The sequence below is a fragment of the Marmota flaviventris genome, chromosome 11, assembly GCF_047511675.1.
Source record: "Marmota flaviventris isolate mMarFla1 chromosome 11, mMarFla1.hap1, whole genome shotgun sequence".
NCBI lineage: Eukaryota > Metazoa > Chordata > Mammalia > Rodentia > Sciuridae > Marmota > Marmota flaviventris.
Genome location: NC_092508.1, coordinates 18679203 through 18694000, shown reverse-complemented (window position 1 = coordinate 18694000; position 14798 = coordinate 18679203). Strand labels below are relative to the sequence as shown.

Here is a 14798-nt window from a genome sequence, read left to right as displayed (position 1 = left end):
ATGCAGAACCTCCAAGAGTCCCAGGGCTTGAGTTTCACTGCTCCAGCTTGGGTCATGGGCCCAACGCTGAAGGAATCATAGACCTTAGGAGAATGGGCTTCTCTCATTGTCCAGGACAGGTCATCTGACCACATCCACAGGGACTGCATCAGCCCCACTGTGCCACACTGAACCAGGGGTCAGGGGCAAAGGAAGAAGGGGTCTGATCTAGAAATGATGCAAGATAGCGAAATCATAAATCTTCATTCAAATTCCACTTATCAATGGGCTTGGTGGTTCATGCCTGAAATCCCAGCAACCCAGGAGGCTGAGGCAGGAGGATCACAAGTTTGAGACCAACCTCAGCAATTTAGCAAGGCCCTGAGCAACTTAGTAAGACCCTGTCTCAAAATAAAAAAAAAAAATTAAAAGTGCTTGGGGATGGAACTCGGTAGTAAAGAGCACCCGGGTTCAATACCCAGGACCCACCTTTAAAAAAAAAAAATCATGCCACCTATCAGAGGCTATTATGAGGATCAGATGGGGAGAGGCATATGAAGTCACTCTGAAAATAATGCTACATCAGATTTCTGGTGCTATGATTAATTATAGAAGGGAAAAATTTAAATCCTATTTTTTAATTGTCAGCTTTACTGAGATAGTCACATAACAGAAAATTCACCTTTTTAAGTATATAATTCAGTGGGTTTTAGTATATATAGAGTCTGTGATCATCACCATAATCTAATTTTACAACATTTTCCTTATTCCAAAAGAAACCCTGTCCCCATTTGACATCCTGCTCAGTTTCCACACCCCACCAAGACCCAGCGCTATGGAACTACTGACTACTGTCTGTCTCTACAGATTTGCCTTCTAAGCAGTTGACATATGGAATCACACAATCTGTGCACTTTTTCTGGCCTCTTCTGTCCCACGTGTTTTCAAGGTTCATCCATGTTACCGCATTTAGCAGTACTGTGTTTCTAGCCACGTGAGGCTGAGGCAAGGGTAATCCATTGAGCCTTGTGGGCCAGCCTGCATAACATCTCAAAAAAACAAAAAAGGAAAATAAAATTAAAAGCAATACATCATTCCTTTGTATAGCCAAACAACATTTTTTTAATGTGGGTATGCATTTAACATGTATATCCATTCGACAGTTTATCCATTTTTATCCATTCCACAGTTGAAGGGGAGTTGGGTTGTTTCTACTTTGGGTCCATTAGGATGGTCCATTAGGAACAATGTCGTAAACATTCGTGAGCATTTTTTTTTTTTAATGTTTTGTTACCAGGGATTGAACCTAGGGGTGCTTAACTCCTGAGCCACATCCCCAGCCCTTTCAATTTTTTTATTTTGAGATATGGTCTTGCTAAGTTGCTTTGAACCTGTGATCCTCCTGCCTCCCAAGCTTCTGGGATTGAAGGCATGTGTCACCATGCCTGGTGATGTACAAATTTTTCTATCGAAAATATTTTCAGTTCTCTTGGTGATATACTTAGAAGTAGAATTGCTGACTCTTTGAGGAACTGCCAGACTGCTTTCCAAAGCAGCTATAAGTTTCCTTAATATCACTGACCTTGCCTTATGTGAGGAGAGTTATTCAAAATTTACTTTGGTGCTGGGTGTGGCAGTACACGCCTGTAATCCCAGCCACTCAGTTGGCTGAGGCAGGAGGATTGCAAGTTTAAGGTGAGCCTCAGCAATTTAGGAGACTCTGTCTCAGTGAAAAAGAAAAAGGATTGGAGACGTAGTTCAGTGGTATGAACACCCACGGGTTCAATCCTCAGTAACATACACAAATTTTTTTTTTCCTTTGGCTTTTAAAAATTTATACTCAGGGCTGGGGGTGTCGTTCAGTGATAGACCACTTTCCTAGTATATTCAAGGGTCTGGATTTGATTCCCAGCACCACCAAAAATAATTAATACTACAAATAAAAATACTCAGCTTCTTAAAATGCAAATTTAAAAAAACATAAGTATTTTTTAAACTTTTAAACTTGGCAGTCATATTGTTCTAACTATAAGTCTGGCAAATGTTAATATTTTTTCTTTTCTCTTTGTTACCAGAGATTAAAACCAGGATTGCTTTACTACTGAGCCACATTCTTGGTGATTTTTATTTTTTATTTTGAGACAGGGTCTGGCTAAGTTGCTTAGGGCCTCACTAAATTGCTGAAGCTGGTCTCAAACTTTCAATCCTCCTGCCCCAGACTCCCCAGTCTCTGGGATTACAGGTGTACACCACCTACTTTTTATTTTTGAGACAGGGTCTTGTTAAATTACCGAGGCCACGCGAGGTGGCACACACCTACAATCTCAGCAGCTTGGTAGGCTGAGGCAGGAGGATGGAGAATTCAAAAATAGCCCTCAGCAATTTAGTGAGACCCTGTCTCAAAATTAAAAATAGAAAGGGCTGGGGATGTGGCTCCATGGGTTCAATCCTCAGTACAATAAAATAGGCTTGCCTTGAACTTGTGATCCTTTGCCTCAGTCTCCCCAGTTGCTGGGATCTATGATCCAGTGTGGTATGTGCCACACTCTCCAGCTCTTTTTTAATCTTATAATGTTTGGTCCTTTTACAATCTCAGTAAGACTTTAAATAAAAGTCCAAGTCTAAATCAATTATTCAATTGAAGTATATATTTATTAATTTTCTTTTTATATACATACTTTTTTTAGTTGTAGTTAGACACAATATCTTTATTTTACTTATTTATTTTTATGTGGTGCTGAGGGTCAAACCCAGTGCCTCCCGCCTGCTAGGCGAGCACTCTACTGCTGAGCCACAACTCCAGCCCCTTAATTTTCTTTTTATTTATTTTTTATTTTTGCAGTACTGAGGACTGAACCTAGGGGCACTCCACCACTGAGCTACATATTCTTAGCTCCACTCCCTGTTTTGTTTCTATTTTTGTTTTTGTGGTACTGGGGATTGAAGCCAGGGTCTTGCGCATGCTAGGTAAGCACTCTTCCACTCAGCTATATCCTCAACCCCCCACCCCTTTTCTTATGATTTGTTTTGAGTCAGAGTATCACTAATTTGGTCAGGCTGGCCTTGAACTTGCCATCCTCCTTCCTCAGCCTCCTGATTCACCGGGATTACAGGCATGCTCCACTATATCTAGCAAGAGTTCCTTGAATTGCCTCTGTAATTCCACTGATTTGGGAGGCTGAGGCAGGAGGATGGCAAGTTCAAGGCCAGCTGCATCAATTTAGCAACACCCTCTCTTAAAACTAAAATAAAGCTGGTTGGAGATATAGCTCAGAGATAGAGCGCCCATAGATTCAATCCCCAGTACAAAAAAAAATAAATAAATAAAATAAAATAAAGGAAGGAAGAAAGAAAGAAAAAAAAAAAAAAAAACATAGTTTAGCAATGCAGTCTTCTGTGGAGTATCCTTGTTCCCTCTCATGATCCAGGGGCTGACTGGGAGCCAGGGTTAGCTGACACTGCCCAGCATCCAGAGAGAGGATCTTATGGCCTATCACTAGCCCAGGAAATCACACTCAAAATTCGAAGTATGGTTTCTACTGAAGACAAATGGTTTCACCTCTTTGTATGTAAAGTCAAACCTGGGCCAGGTGTGGTGGTGCACACCTGAAAACCAGTGGCTCAGGAGGATTAGGCAGGAGGATCACAAGTTCAAAGTCAGCCTTAGCAACTAGGGAGACCCTGTCTCAAAAAAAAAAAAATGCTGGGGATGTGGCTGAGTGGTTAAGTGCCCGTGAGTTGTTATAAATAAGAATAATAATAATAATTGTTATTTTTAATTAATAAAAAAATAATTATTAATTAATAAAAGAAAAACCTGATAAAATGAGGCATCACAAGCTGGGGGCCATCGTATTAGGACTACAACTTGCAGAGCTCTTTAGGCAACATGGAATTGGGTTCTGCGATTGTGAGACTCCTGGCCCACGGCCACAACTTCTGAAGTTCTTTAATGATCCATTTCTTCCCCTGCCTCTTAAGAATGTCAAATGCTCCCCCTGCTGGACAAAGCTTCAGGCTTGGGCTGAGCACCAGAGCCTGCGTGGTCAGACTTTTCCTCCAAGGTCAAGGTGTAGTGAAGGGGCCCTTTAAGAGGCGGCAGCTAGTCCGGTTGCCAGGGAGACGGCTGGACACAGACCCGCTGGCTGCAGACAGCATGTCTTCCAAAGTTCACTCCTCAGGTGGGACGAGGGCGGCTGGGTGGAAGCGGGTGGGGGCTCTTTTCCCTTACAACCCCCTCCAGGGTCGTCCTGGTGGACTCAGTTCTTGGGGACAGAGGCTGGGACTGGGGGACTCCTGCCCGCCCCGCCCTTCTCCCCAGGGGTTGCCATCTTAGCCTCTCCCCCGCAGTCGCCAAAGGCAAGGACCACCGGCCCTCAGGCCAGGAGCGTCAGCCCCTCCCAGAGGCCAACGCTGAAGCCATCAGCTTCCTCAACTCCCTCCGTGAGCCCAGACAGGGGGGAGGGGACCGAGTCTGGGAGGAGGCAAGGGGACAGGCCCGGACGGTCCCCACCTCTGTCAGCTCCGTTCTCCTAGAACTAAAATGGGCGCAAGGCCTGTTGGCTGACGTTGGAGGGATGCGAGGGGGAGAGGGGTCTTCAGCCCCGGCTCCTGCGGACGGCAGGGGGGAGGCGGGACAAGCTGTGAGGACTCCAGGGCTGATCAGTCCCCACCCGCCGCCCCACCCAAGAGCCCGAGGAGCTGCAGATGCTCTTCTTCTCTGAGACTCTGGCCATGGTCTCCGACACCGGAGAGCCTCGGGGAGAACTGACCATCGAGGTGCAGAAAGGGAAATACAGGGACGAAATGAGCATCATGTCCCAGTGCATCCTCGTGCACGCCTTTAGCCACGGCCTCCTGGATAAAACCGTCTGTGGAAACTCGCTCCTGGGTAGGGTTCCGGCTGCTGATGTCACCCCATCCTTCCAACCCCCGCCACCCCTTCCATTCCCTGCCTCTTTATTCAGGACCTACCTCTTGATGAGACATGGGGGAGGGGCCACTGGGCGGTTATTCACAGACACAGGAGCAGCACTGACCCACCCCCTAGTTTTCCTGGGGCCACATCACACCTAGTCCTCCAGCCTGGGCCCACCCTCCTTCCCTTCCTTCCATCTTGGGCCCATGTCTCCTGTGACATTAAAGTTTGTCCCTGCACCCCAGGCTATCTCTCCCAGACTTTGGAGACCATGGAACAACATAGTCGAGAGTTCATCAAGGTACTTCCTGGGGTCCTGTGTCATGCCCCTGACTGACAATGAGAGAACAGAGAATCTGAGGGAAGGAGGGATCTCCCTCACCCTGTCCCCACCGCCCCCCCCCCCACACACACACGCACACTTGAAAACCCACCCATCCAGGATGCTGAGGTCAGCTGTGGTGGCTGCTGAAGATGTCCTCCTGATGCACAAACTGAACCCAGCCCCACTTGGTTCTCCTCTAGCCTACAGCCCAGCATCTCCTGGAGGATCATGGGGGCTGGCCTTTCCCAGCGCCTAGCTGGTCCCTAGGATCTGTCACCATGTGGCCTCCAAACCCTCTGGCTCTGTGCTCCTCACCCCCAGCTTCGGCCCCCTCACTAACTTCTAGAACCTGCCATGACTGTCTACACAGTGGAAACCACTCATACCTAGAACAGTTCCACAGAGTCGTTCCCATGTTTTAAACCTGTGTTCTGAGGTGCCCTGCTTTTTAGCTAGTATCACACCATCCTATGGCTGCTGTTCATGAGCTTGGCCATATATGGAAGGATTTTCTGGTTGGTTGTATTTTAAATCAAAACCTTTAAATCTCAGTTTTCTCGTTTATAAAGGAGAATAGACAGGTGACCTCTGGGGACCAAGGAGTCTCTGATTCTCCACCACATGATCTGACCCTTAGTTCCTCATCCTCCCCATGGAACACAAGATGAGTCTGCTGAAGCAGAATGACCAGCTGGCCATGACCAGAAGCATCAAGGAGGGTGAGGTAAGGGTGAGAGCCAGGTGGGCACCACCCTTCACCTCCTCCTCAGAACCACAAGCACAGAGCTGGTGGCGTGAGGCCAGGAGTCTAGACAGAGGACACCCCAAGGACCCACACCCATAACTGCTTTGCCCACCCTGCCATCCCCTTCCTGGCTGGCGGTTCTTGACCCAGATCTGTCCTGAGCAGGAAGTGAAGACTGGTGTGGCCTTCTTCCCCTCGCACTCAATTACTGGCTTCATCTCCGAAGCTGCCAACCTGGTGCTGTTGAGGTTGATGGCTCGAAGGCAGAAGGTCCCTCAAAATGCCCGCTTCCTGGCCTTGGACACTGAGGGCAAACTCTGCTACTCCACCTATGTGAGAGCAAGGGATTTGGCCTGGGGACAAACTAGAAGGGACATGAGGGATGCTGACCCTCATCCCTATAACAGAATCTGCCAACCACAACACTTGGCACAAAGATGGCATGGCAGGGGCCAGGGGCCAGCTGAAGCTGGTTCTCTGGGAGAAGGCCCAAGTTACCTGGGGGTTACAACTCAAATCTTGTGGCACCTGACGGTGTGGACAGCCAAGAGTTGCTAATCACTGGTGAACAAGGAAAAAAGGAGGAGGAGGAGGAAGGATCAGGCTGAGAACGGGGAGACCCTGGTGGCACCCACCTCACCACCCTCCCTTGGTTTTGGCTGCTGCAGCAAGCCCTGGGCTTCCAGAACATCCAGGTGGGCCACCAGCAGTCCGAGGTGTTCATTGTGGAGCACACCGTGCACTCCAACGAGGGTATCCCCATGTCCTGGCAGTTCTACATGCTCTGTGATGGGTGAGCCTTCTCAGGGGTGGACAGTGTCATAGACAAGTTTGGTGCTCAATGATGGGGAAGGGACATGGGCTGGGGATGGAGCAAAGGAGAGACTACATATTCCTGGGGACACCTCCAGTAAGAGTTGTCGTTGAGATCCCAGTGTCCCCTCCACGCCACTCACCCCTTCTTCATTCATGGGCTCCTTCTCCGATGCTCACAGTGCCTCCCAGAACTTCCCACAAATAACCCCAACTGGCTGAGGAAGGAAATGCCAGCCCCACAGAGCCTATTAGCTAAGGCAGTGGCCGTAGTCGAGGGGAATATTGAGGACACCAGGGTTTTAACTCGACACTTGATTGAATCGGTGCTGGAGCACCCTTGGCATACCACCAAGTGGTCACCAGCAGAGCACTGACACTGAGAAAAACTCATGTGGGGGAGAATAATTTCTTTCTTGAAATTTCAGAAGTATTGATCTAGAAACTTCACTGAAAAAAAGTGATCAATATTTTTGGCTTTCCTTAGGAGGTGTTTTTTGTTTTGTTTTGTGCTTATACCTTTGAAAGTCTAAGTCTTTTCTTACTGACTTTTTCTTAATACCAGGGATTGATCTACTTCTGAGCTACATCCCCAACCCTTTTATTTTGAGACAGAGTCTCATTAAGTTGCCCAGGTTGACTCAAACTTGTGATCCTCTTGCCTCAGCATCCCGAGTAGCTGGGATTACAGGCATGCACCACAGCACTTGGCTTTTCCATTTACTTATTTCCTATTTATTTCTATTTATTTATTTATTTATTTTTGGGCATCCCTGGGTGGGCTCCATTCACTTATTTTTTAAAAACAGGCACCTGACCCTTCCAAGCCCTGGGCAATTATTTGGAACAGGGAACTCAAAAAGATAAGAGAGAAGGTAGAATTAAATAGAAAAAGGAGCATTCTCAAGGGGGCATTGTGGTTTCTTAGCCAGCTCAGGCTGCCATAACGAAGTGCCACAGGCTGGTTGACTTAAGCAAGAGGAATTTATTTCCTCACAGTTGTGAAGGCTGAAGTCCAAGGTCACCATGCCAGAAGTTGGTTTCTGGTGAGGACTCCCTTCCTGGCTTGTAGATACCTGCCTTCTGGCTGTGTCTTCATGGGCCTTTCTTCCATGTGTGGATGAATAGAACTCTCCCGTGTCCCTTCTTGTTCTTATAAGGATGTCAATCCTATCTGATTAGGGACCCCTTGAGACCTTATTTAACCATATGACCTCCCTAAAAGCCCTCTCTCTAAATACCATCACACTGGGGCTCAGAACTACAACTTAGTGCTAGTTCCTTCCTGTCCCCAGCAGGTGGTCCAGGAAGGCCCACTCCCTCACCTTCTTCTGTGTTGCCTTCCAGGCACCTGGCTAAGAGGATCCAGGTGGGCTCCCCTGGGTACTGCATCATCACCAAGATGCCCATCTTGAGGAAGGAGGGTAAGTGGAGCCCAGGCCCAAGGCAGCTGGTGGGAGAGGGGAGGAAAGGGGAAGGGAACCAGGGTCTGCAGGGTTTGGCCAGCACACTCCACGTGGGATGGGACCGAGCCTGGAATCCAGAGGAGAAACTCTGTCCTCCTGCCCCTGACCCAAGGCAGTTAGGGGCGGGCCTCTTTTGCTAGGAACCCCTCGCAGCAACTCTGCCCTGTGGGCAGAATCCGAGGTTGGTCCTGAGCTTTCTAGTTGACAACGGGAATCCTCTGGGTATCCAAGAAGGTTGGGGTGGGGGTAAGCAGCCTTCCTCCTCCCTCCCCGTCCAGATGTCATAGAGCCAAAACCTGTGTTTGAGAAGAAACCCCTGGAGTGGGAGGAGGACCTGGAGCTCTACTCTAAGTTCCTGGAGCGGAAGGTAAGGAGCCGCAGCGGCCAGTCGGGGGTCCCCCCACCCCAGGCCATGAACCCCCCATTACCGATTTCCCTGTCCCTCCCTCCTTTCCCCCTGCCCCCTCTCGGCTCTGAACCGCACACCCTGGGGGCCCTGCTGGGAGCGGGTGGGGGCTCCCCGGCTCCGACCCGGGCCTCCCCGCCAGGAGGAGCTGCGACTGAGCCACTCCAGCTACCTGCGGCAGCACCCCGAGGCGCAGGCGCTCGTCTCCGACTTCCTGCTCTTCCTGCTGCTGCGCCAGCCCCAGGACGTGGTCACCTTCGCCGCCGAGTACTTCGGCCCTTTTGCGGCAAACCGCCCGCCCTCACCGCCCTTGCGCTCCTCCCACAGGCCCAGCCCTTTCCGCTCGCCGGACCCGGGGGACGCCGCGGGCTCGGGGGCGGGCTGGGCGCACTAGGCTGGCGGGGACCCAGCGGGAAGCGGGGGCGTCGCGGCGGGGCCCCTCGGGGACGCGGGCTGGTCCCAGCTGCGGCTTTTGTGGGAATAAACGGGGCGCTTCCGACGCCGCTGGGCCAGCAGGGACTCCCCCTGACCCGCGCCTGGTGCCTTTGACCCCACGAGTGGAGCGAGTTTCAGTCTTTCCTCCTAGATGCCGGGCGCATTGTTATCCCCATTTCGCAGATGAGAAAATAGAAGCCTAGCGACTCTTAGAGTTGGCGCGGGAAGCAGGGTGAACCTGGACACTGCTCTTGAAAGCCCGCGCTCTGAGTCTCCAGGTAGCAGACTTGGAGGGGCGGGGTCCTTGGCGCTCAGAATCCTTCTGGATCCCACTAAGCACAGTCGCCCGCCCCAGGAGGGTCGTGAAACACCCCTGGCCTCGCTCTATGCCTTTGTGCTCCATCGTCTCCGCGTCCCCACCCACACACAGGAACCCTCAAACGGCGGGGGATCCACAGGCACTGGCTCTCACTAAGTTGCTGAGGTTGGCTTTGAACTTGCGATCCTCCTGCCTCAGCCTCCCGAGCTACTGGGATTACAGGCAGGCACCACTGTGCCAGGCTCGAGGTAGGGGACATGTAAGGTTTTCCAGACAGAGAAAATGGCATGAGCAGAGGGTACCAGCAGGAGAGTGGAACACATCCCACACCACCTTCTGGTAGAAATGGTCTGTGCCTGTGATGTCCAGCAAGGAAGCCACTAGCCAGTATGGGCGTTCTGTACTGGAAATGTGGCCAGTGTGACCAAAGAATTGGAGTTTTACTTTTGATTTAAATTAACTTTCAAGATAGAGTGGCTTCCATATCAGAAGCATAGCTCTAGAGAAGAAATTCTTACCCCAGCTGGAAGTCAGCCCAACAAATACTGCCTCCCTTCACAGACTAGGATTATTCTGGGAACTGGGAGGTCAGCAGTGATAAGACACAGTCCCTGTCATCATGGAGCTTACAGGTAATGTGGGGAGATGGACCCCCCTCCAAAAAAAAAAAAGCATTATTTCTTATGACATTTCAGACATTTAAAAGCTGAGTCATGAAAAAAAAAAAAAGCTGAGTCATGGATAGAAAGTGACTCAGGGGGTTAGAGGATTGAGGGTGGGGACTTCAGGGAAGATCTCTCTAGTGTCTGAGTTGACCTAGGACCTAAATGATAAGGAGTCAGACTGAGGAAAAGCATTCTAGGCAGAGGGAACAGCAAGCACAAAGGCTCTGAGTACAGCATGTTGGGGAACAGAGCAGGGAGGCCTGAGGACAATGGGAGCCATGAGTCATGGCGGGTTGGACAGGGCTGGCTCACGGCCAGGCTCCTAGGCCGCAGCAAGTACAAGTGGAGAACCAAGGCAGGCCCAACCCATGCACCCAACACTCCCAGCTATATCCCCAGGCCCCCTGCAGTCGCAGACACCCTGCAGGTGGAGGAAAGGTGAAGAGGCAACTTCCAGCCTCTCTGTCCAGCTCGCCTGCCTGCATTAGGGAACTTAGGAAGGAGAAGTCTGACCACTCCCTGCCTCCTCTGGGACATCCATTGCAAAAGTGGTTTATTTTTAGATCTTATAGTTTGTCCCAGAACTTCTATGACCCCTTCTTTTGCTCCATAATACCAAGAAATTTATAAATCTCTCTCTCTCTCTCTCTCTCTCTCTCTCTCTCTCTCTCAGTACTGGGGATTGAAGCCAGGGATGCTCTACCAGTAAGACACCCCCCAGCCCTTTTACTTTTTTTATTTTGAGATAGGATCTCACTAAATTGCCCAGGATGGCCTTGAACTTGCAATCCTTTTGCTTCAACCTCTGACCATTTCCTGGGGGGAAAAAAAAAAAAACACCTGTTGAGCCCATCTGGCCCAGCACCTGGGCATTCAGTGGTGGGCAAACAGGCCAGGCCCCTGCAGGGCACAAGGAGCTCAGAAAGGGAGACACCCTCGTCATCCCGTGGACGAATGTGTAAGGGTAGATCACAGAACGGGTAAGAAGGAAGCTGGGCGTGGGCTAAGGCAGGAGGATCACAAGTTCAAGGCCAGCCTGGGCAACTTAGTGAGAGCAGGCCCTAAATAAAATTAAAAGGGCTGGGGATGTATCTCAGTTGTACAGCACCCTGGGTTCAATCAGTGCCACAAAATAATAACAATAATAATAAATAAATAATAATTATTATTATTAGTTAATAAATAATAGCAAATAATAATTATAATGTTATTATTAAAATACTTTGTTATTATCATAAAGGGCTAAGAAGGGAACATATACATACAACATGGAAGTGTGCAATTCAAACTTGACCTCGTCTGAGAGTCCAGGGATCAAAGAGAAATAAATAGTAATCATAAGGTGTTGGGGTGTAACTTAGTGGTAGGGGACTTATCAAGCATGCATGAGACCCTGGGCTCAATTCCACCACTGCAAGAAAATAAATAGTCCTGGTAATAAGCATGAGTCAACAATTCCTGTGATCACAGCATCCCTAGGAGGTGGGTTAGTCCACCTTCTGTTGCTCTAACAAAATGCCTGAGACTGAGTTATTAATAAGGAACAGAGGTAGTTGGCTGGTGGTTTGGAGGCTGGAAGAGCACCTGCATCTGCTTGGCGTCTGGTGAGGCCTTCTGGCCGCATCCTGACATCGCAGAGACCGCAGGCAGCCGCCCAATCTCTCTCTTCCTCTTCTTTTGTGTTTGTCTTTGGGTGCGGGGGAGGGTGTGGTGCTGGGGACTAAACCCAAATTAAACCCAAAGGACGCTCTACCACTGAGCGACACCCCCATACACCCTCAGCCCTTTTTATTTTGAGGCAAGGTCCCACTAAGTTGTGGAGGCTGGCCTCCAATTTGCAATCCTCCTGCCTCAGCTTCCTGAGTAGCTAAGACTATCCTTTTTTTTTATAGAAACCACTGCCCCTATCATGAGCGCCCCACCCTCAGGACCTCATGCTGTCCTAAAGGCCCCGCCTCCAAATGTGTTAACACTTGAACTTGGGCATTAAGTTCCTAACACATAAAATTTGGGAGGTACATTCACATCATAGCAGGGCAGGTTCTATTATTATATCTATTTTACAAATGAGGAAAAGGTCAAGGTCTGAGGCTACACAGAGCAGGGAGTTCAACCCAGAGTGTCCGGCTCCAGGGTTCATGAACTGAGCCATTCTGATAGAAAGACCCAAGTGGCTGCCTCACAGCAGAAAAGAGGCACCTCCTGCTTTAATAATCCAGAGCAGGCTTCACTGGACACTGCCTTTCCCCTTCCCCAGGTGCCTGGAAACTGCCTTCCTCTCTAGAGCATTGCCACCAAGAGCAGGGCATTGTGCCGAGAGAGCACACAACCTTGCCTGGGAGAGACCATGGAGGGCTTCCTGGAGGAGGCCACACCAGGCAAAGGTTGTGGAGGATGTTTCAAGAGAAAGCAGCTTAAGATAAGGCTAGGAGGTTGGAGGGTTGGGAGCACTGAACCTATGGGCTACTACAGGGCTCAGGATAAGCTGATGAAGAGGGAGGGAGCCTAACCAGCATGTGGCCTGCTGTCCCAGACACTGACTCTGGACGTGAGTGAGGCAAAGGCCTGGATGTCCACCTGTTTCTGCAAGTTTCCCTTCCCACAAGAAGCCTTGAAGAGAGCAGGTGAACTAAGAGCAGTGCTACAGGTAGAGCCTGACTCAGTCTGTTCAGTGCTGCTATAACAGATTGCCAGAGGTTGGGTGATTTACCAAGAAAAAAAATGTATTTCTCACAGTTCTGGAACCTGGGAAGTCTAATGTCAGGGTGCTGGCATCTGTGGAAGGCCTTCTTGCTACATCACCCCATGGTAGAAGTCAAGAGGGAGAGGGGGAGAGAAAGAATGCAAAAAAAGATGAAGTTGGGGTCTCAAACCCTTTTATAATTGATACTAATTCATTCACAAGCCCCACGAGCTAAACACCTCCCAACACTGTTGCGTGGAGATTAAGTTTCCAGTGCAGGTTTTTTGGGGACCATATTCAAACCATAGCAGAGCCCTAAAGAAGAGTCTCTGGTATTTAACTAGACAACATTAAAACCAGGCTGGTAGTGCTTGGGAAGGTACAGACCTCGTCTTTGGACTCTCTGTCGGTTCTTCCCTTTATTAATCCTCTGGTTAAATCTGCAGCTCCCCTGAAACCAGCACGAAAAACCTGTTCCTGCTCAGTTTGATGGTTTCTCCGTTTTGTTTTATGACGCATTGCATCAAGATTGTTCTCTACTGGGGCTGGGGCTGGGGCTCAGTGGTAGAGCGCTCGCCTAGCATGCATGAGGCACTGGTTTGATCCTCAGCAACACATAAAAGTAAAATAAAGTTGTGTCTACCGAAAACTAAAACATAAATATTAAAAAATTCTCTCTCTCTTAAAAAAAAATAAAAAATAAATAAAGCTATTGTGTCCATCTACAACTAAAAAAGAAATTCTTTAACAGGAATTGTTCCCTGCTATTTTAATCATCATAAATACCTCATGTTTGAGATCTTGGCAAGGCTTTGGTGGCTGAATGAGTCCATTCTGGCTGCTATAAGAAAATACCTTAGGCTGGGCGTGGTGGTGCGTGCTATAATCCCAGCGGCTTGGGAGGCTGAGGCAGGAGGATCTCAAGTTCAAAGCCAGCCTCAGTAATTTAGCAAGGCCCTAAGCCACTCAGGGAGACCCTGTCTCTAAATATTAAAAAGCTGGGGCTGAGGCTCAGTGGGTAAGCACCCCTAGGCTCAACCCTGGTATCAAAAAAAAAAAAAACTGCGTAATTATAAACAACAAATTTATTGCTGACAGTTCTGAAGGCCAAGAAGCACAGACTGAGGCGATAGCAGGTGTAATGTTTGGGGAACGTCTTCTGTGGGGCTGAAGGGCAAACAAGTCCCCTCAATCTCTCATACAAGGGCACAAATCCCTTGTAAATGGAGCCTCATGACCTGATCCCTCCCAGAGGCTTCCTCTCCTATTGATTGGTTTTGTTGGATTTTGTTTTGTGGACCTGGGGAGTGGACCCAGGGGCACTCTACCACGGAGCTACTCCCCAGCCCTTTTCATTTTTTTATTTAGAGACAAAGTCTTAAGAGTCTGAGGTCAACCTTGAACTTGCAGTCCTCCTGCCTCAGCCTCCTGAGTTGTTGGGATTATAGGTTTCACCACTGCACTCAGCAGGAGCTAGGTTTTAAAATATAAATTTTGTGGGGACACAAACATTTAGACAATAACAGTGGGGAAACCTGAGAATCAACTATTAGGAGCACCAATGTGTGTAACATTTGGCATTCCAAAGAACTGACACTGACAACATTTTGGAACTCAGGACTGGGGGTGTAGCTCAGTGGTAGAGCACTTGCCTAGCATGCAGGCAGCCTCAGATTCCACCCCCAAACACAGCCCCTCCAGAATTATTTTTTTAATTTATTTTTTAGTTTTAGGTGGACACGATATCTTTTTTTTTTTTTTTAATGTGGTGCTGAGGATCGAACTCAGTGCTCCGCGCATGCCAGGCGAGCACACTACCACTTGAGCCACGTTTCCAGCCCCGCCAAAAACTATTTTTTAAGGCTGAATAATATTCCATTTTGTGTATATACCACATTGTATGTTTATCTTGTCATCTGTTAATGGACACTTAGGCAGTTTCCACCTTTTGGCTGCTTGTGAACAATGTTGTCAAGAGTATTGATGGAAGAATGTCCCCCCCACATTTTTTTTTTTTTTTGGTACCAGGGATTGAACTCAAGTG

The 14798-nt window shown here is 48.9% G+C and overlaps 1 protein-coding gene across 1 annotated transcript; it reads left to right on the top strand.

The window, feature by feature from the left end:
• Positions 1-3961: 3961 nt before the first annotated feature.
• Positions 3962-9046, top strand: Catip (ciliogenesis associated TTC17 interacting protein). Its single transcript, XM_071619434.1, has 10 exons — positions 3962-4160; positions 4330-4422; positions 4670-4870; positions 5143-5198; positions 5860-5946; positions 6133-6300; positions 6636-6760; positions 8128-8204; positions 8525-8613; positions 8795-9046. Exons 1-10 carry the CDS (start codon positions 3962-3964, stop codon positions 9044-9046), a joined length of 1347 nt encoding a protein of 448 aa, XP_071475535.1.
• Positions 9047-14798: the final 5752 nt, after the last annotated feature.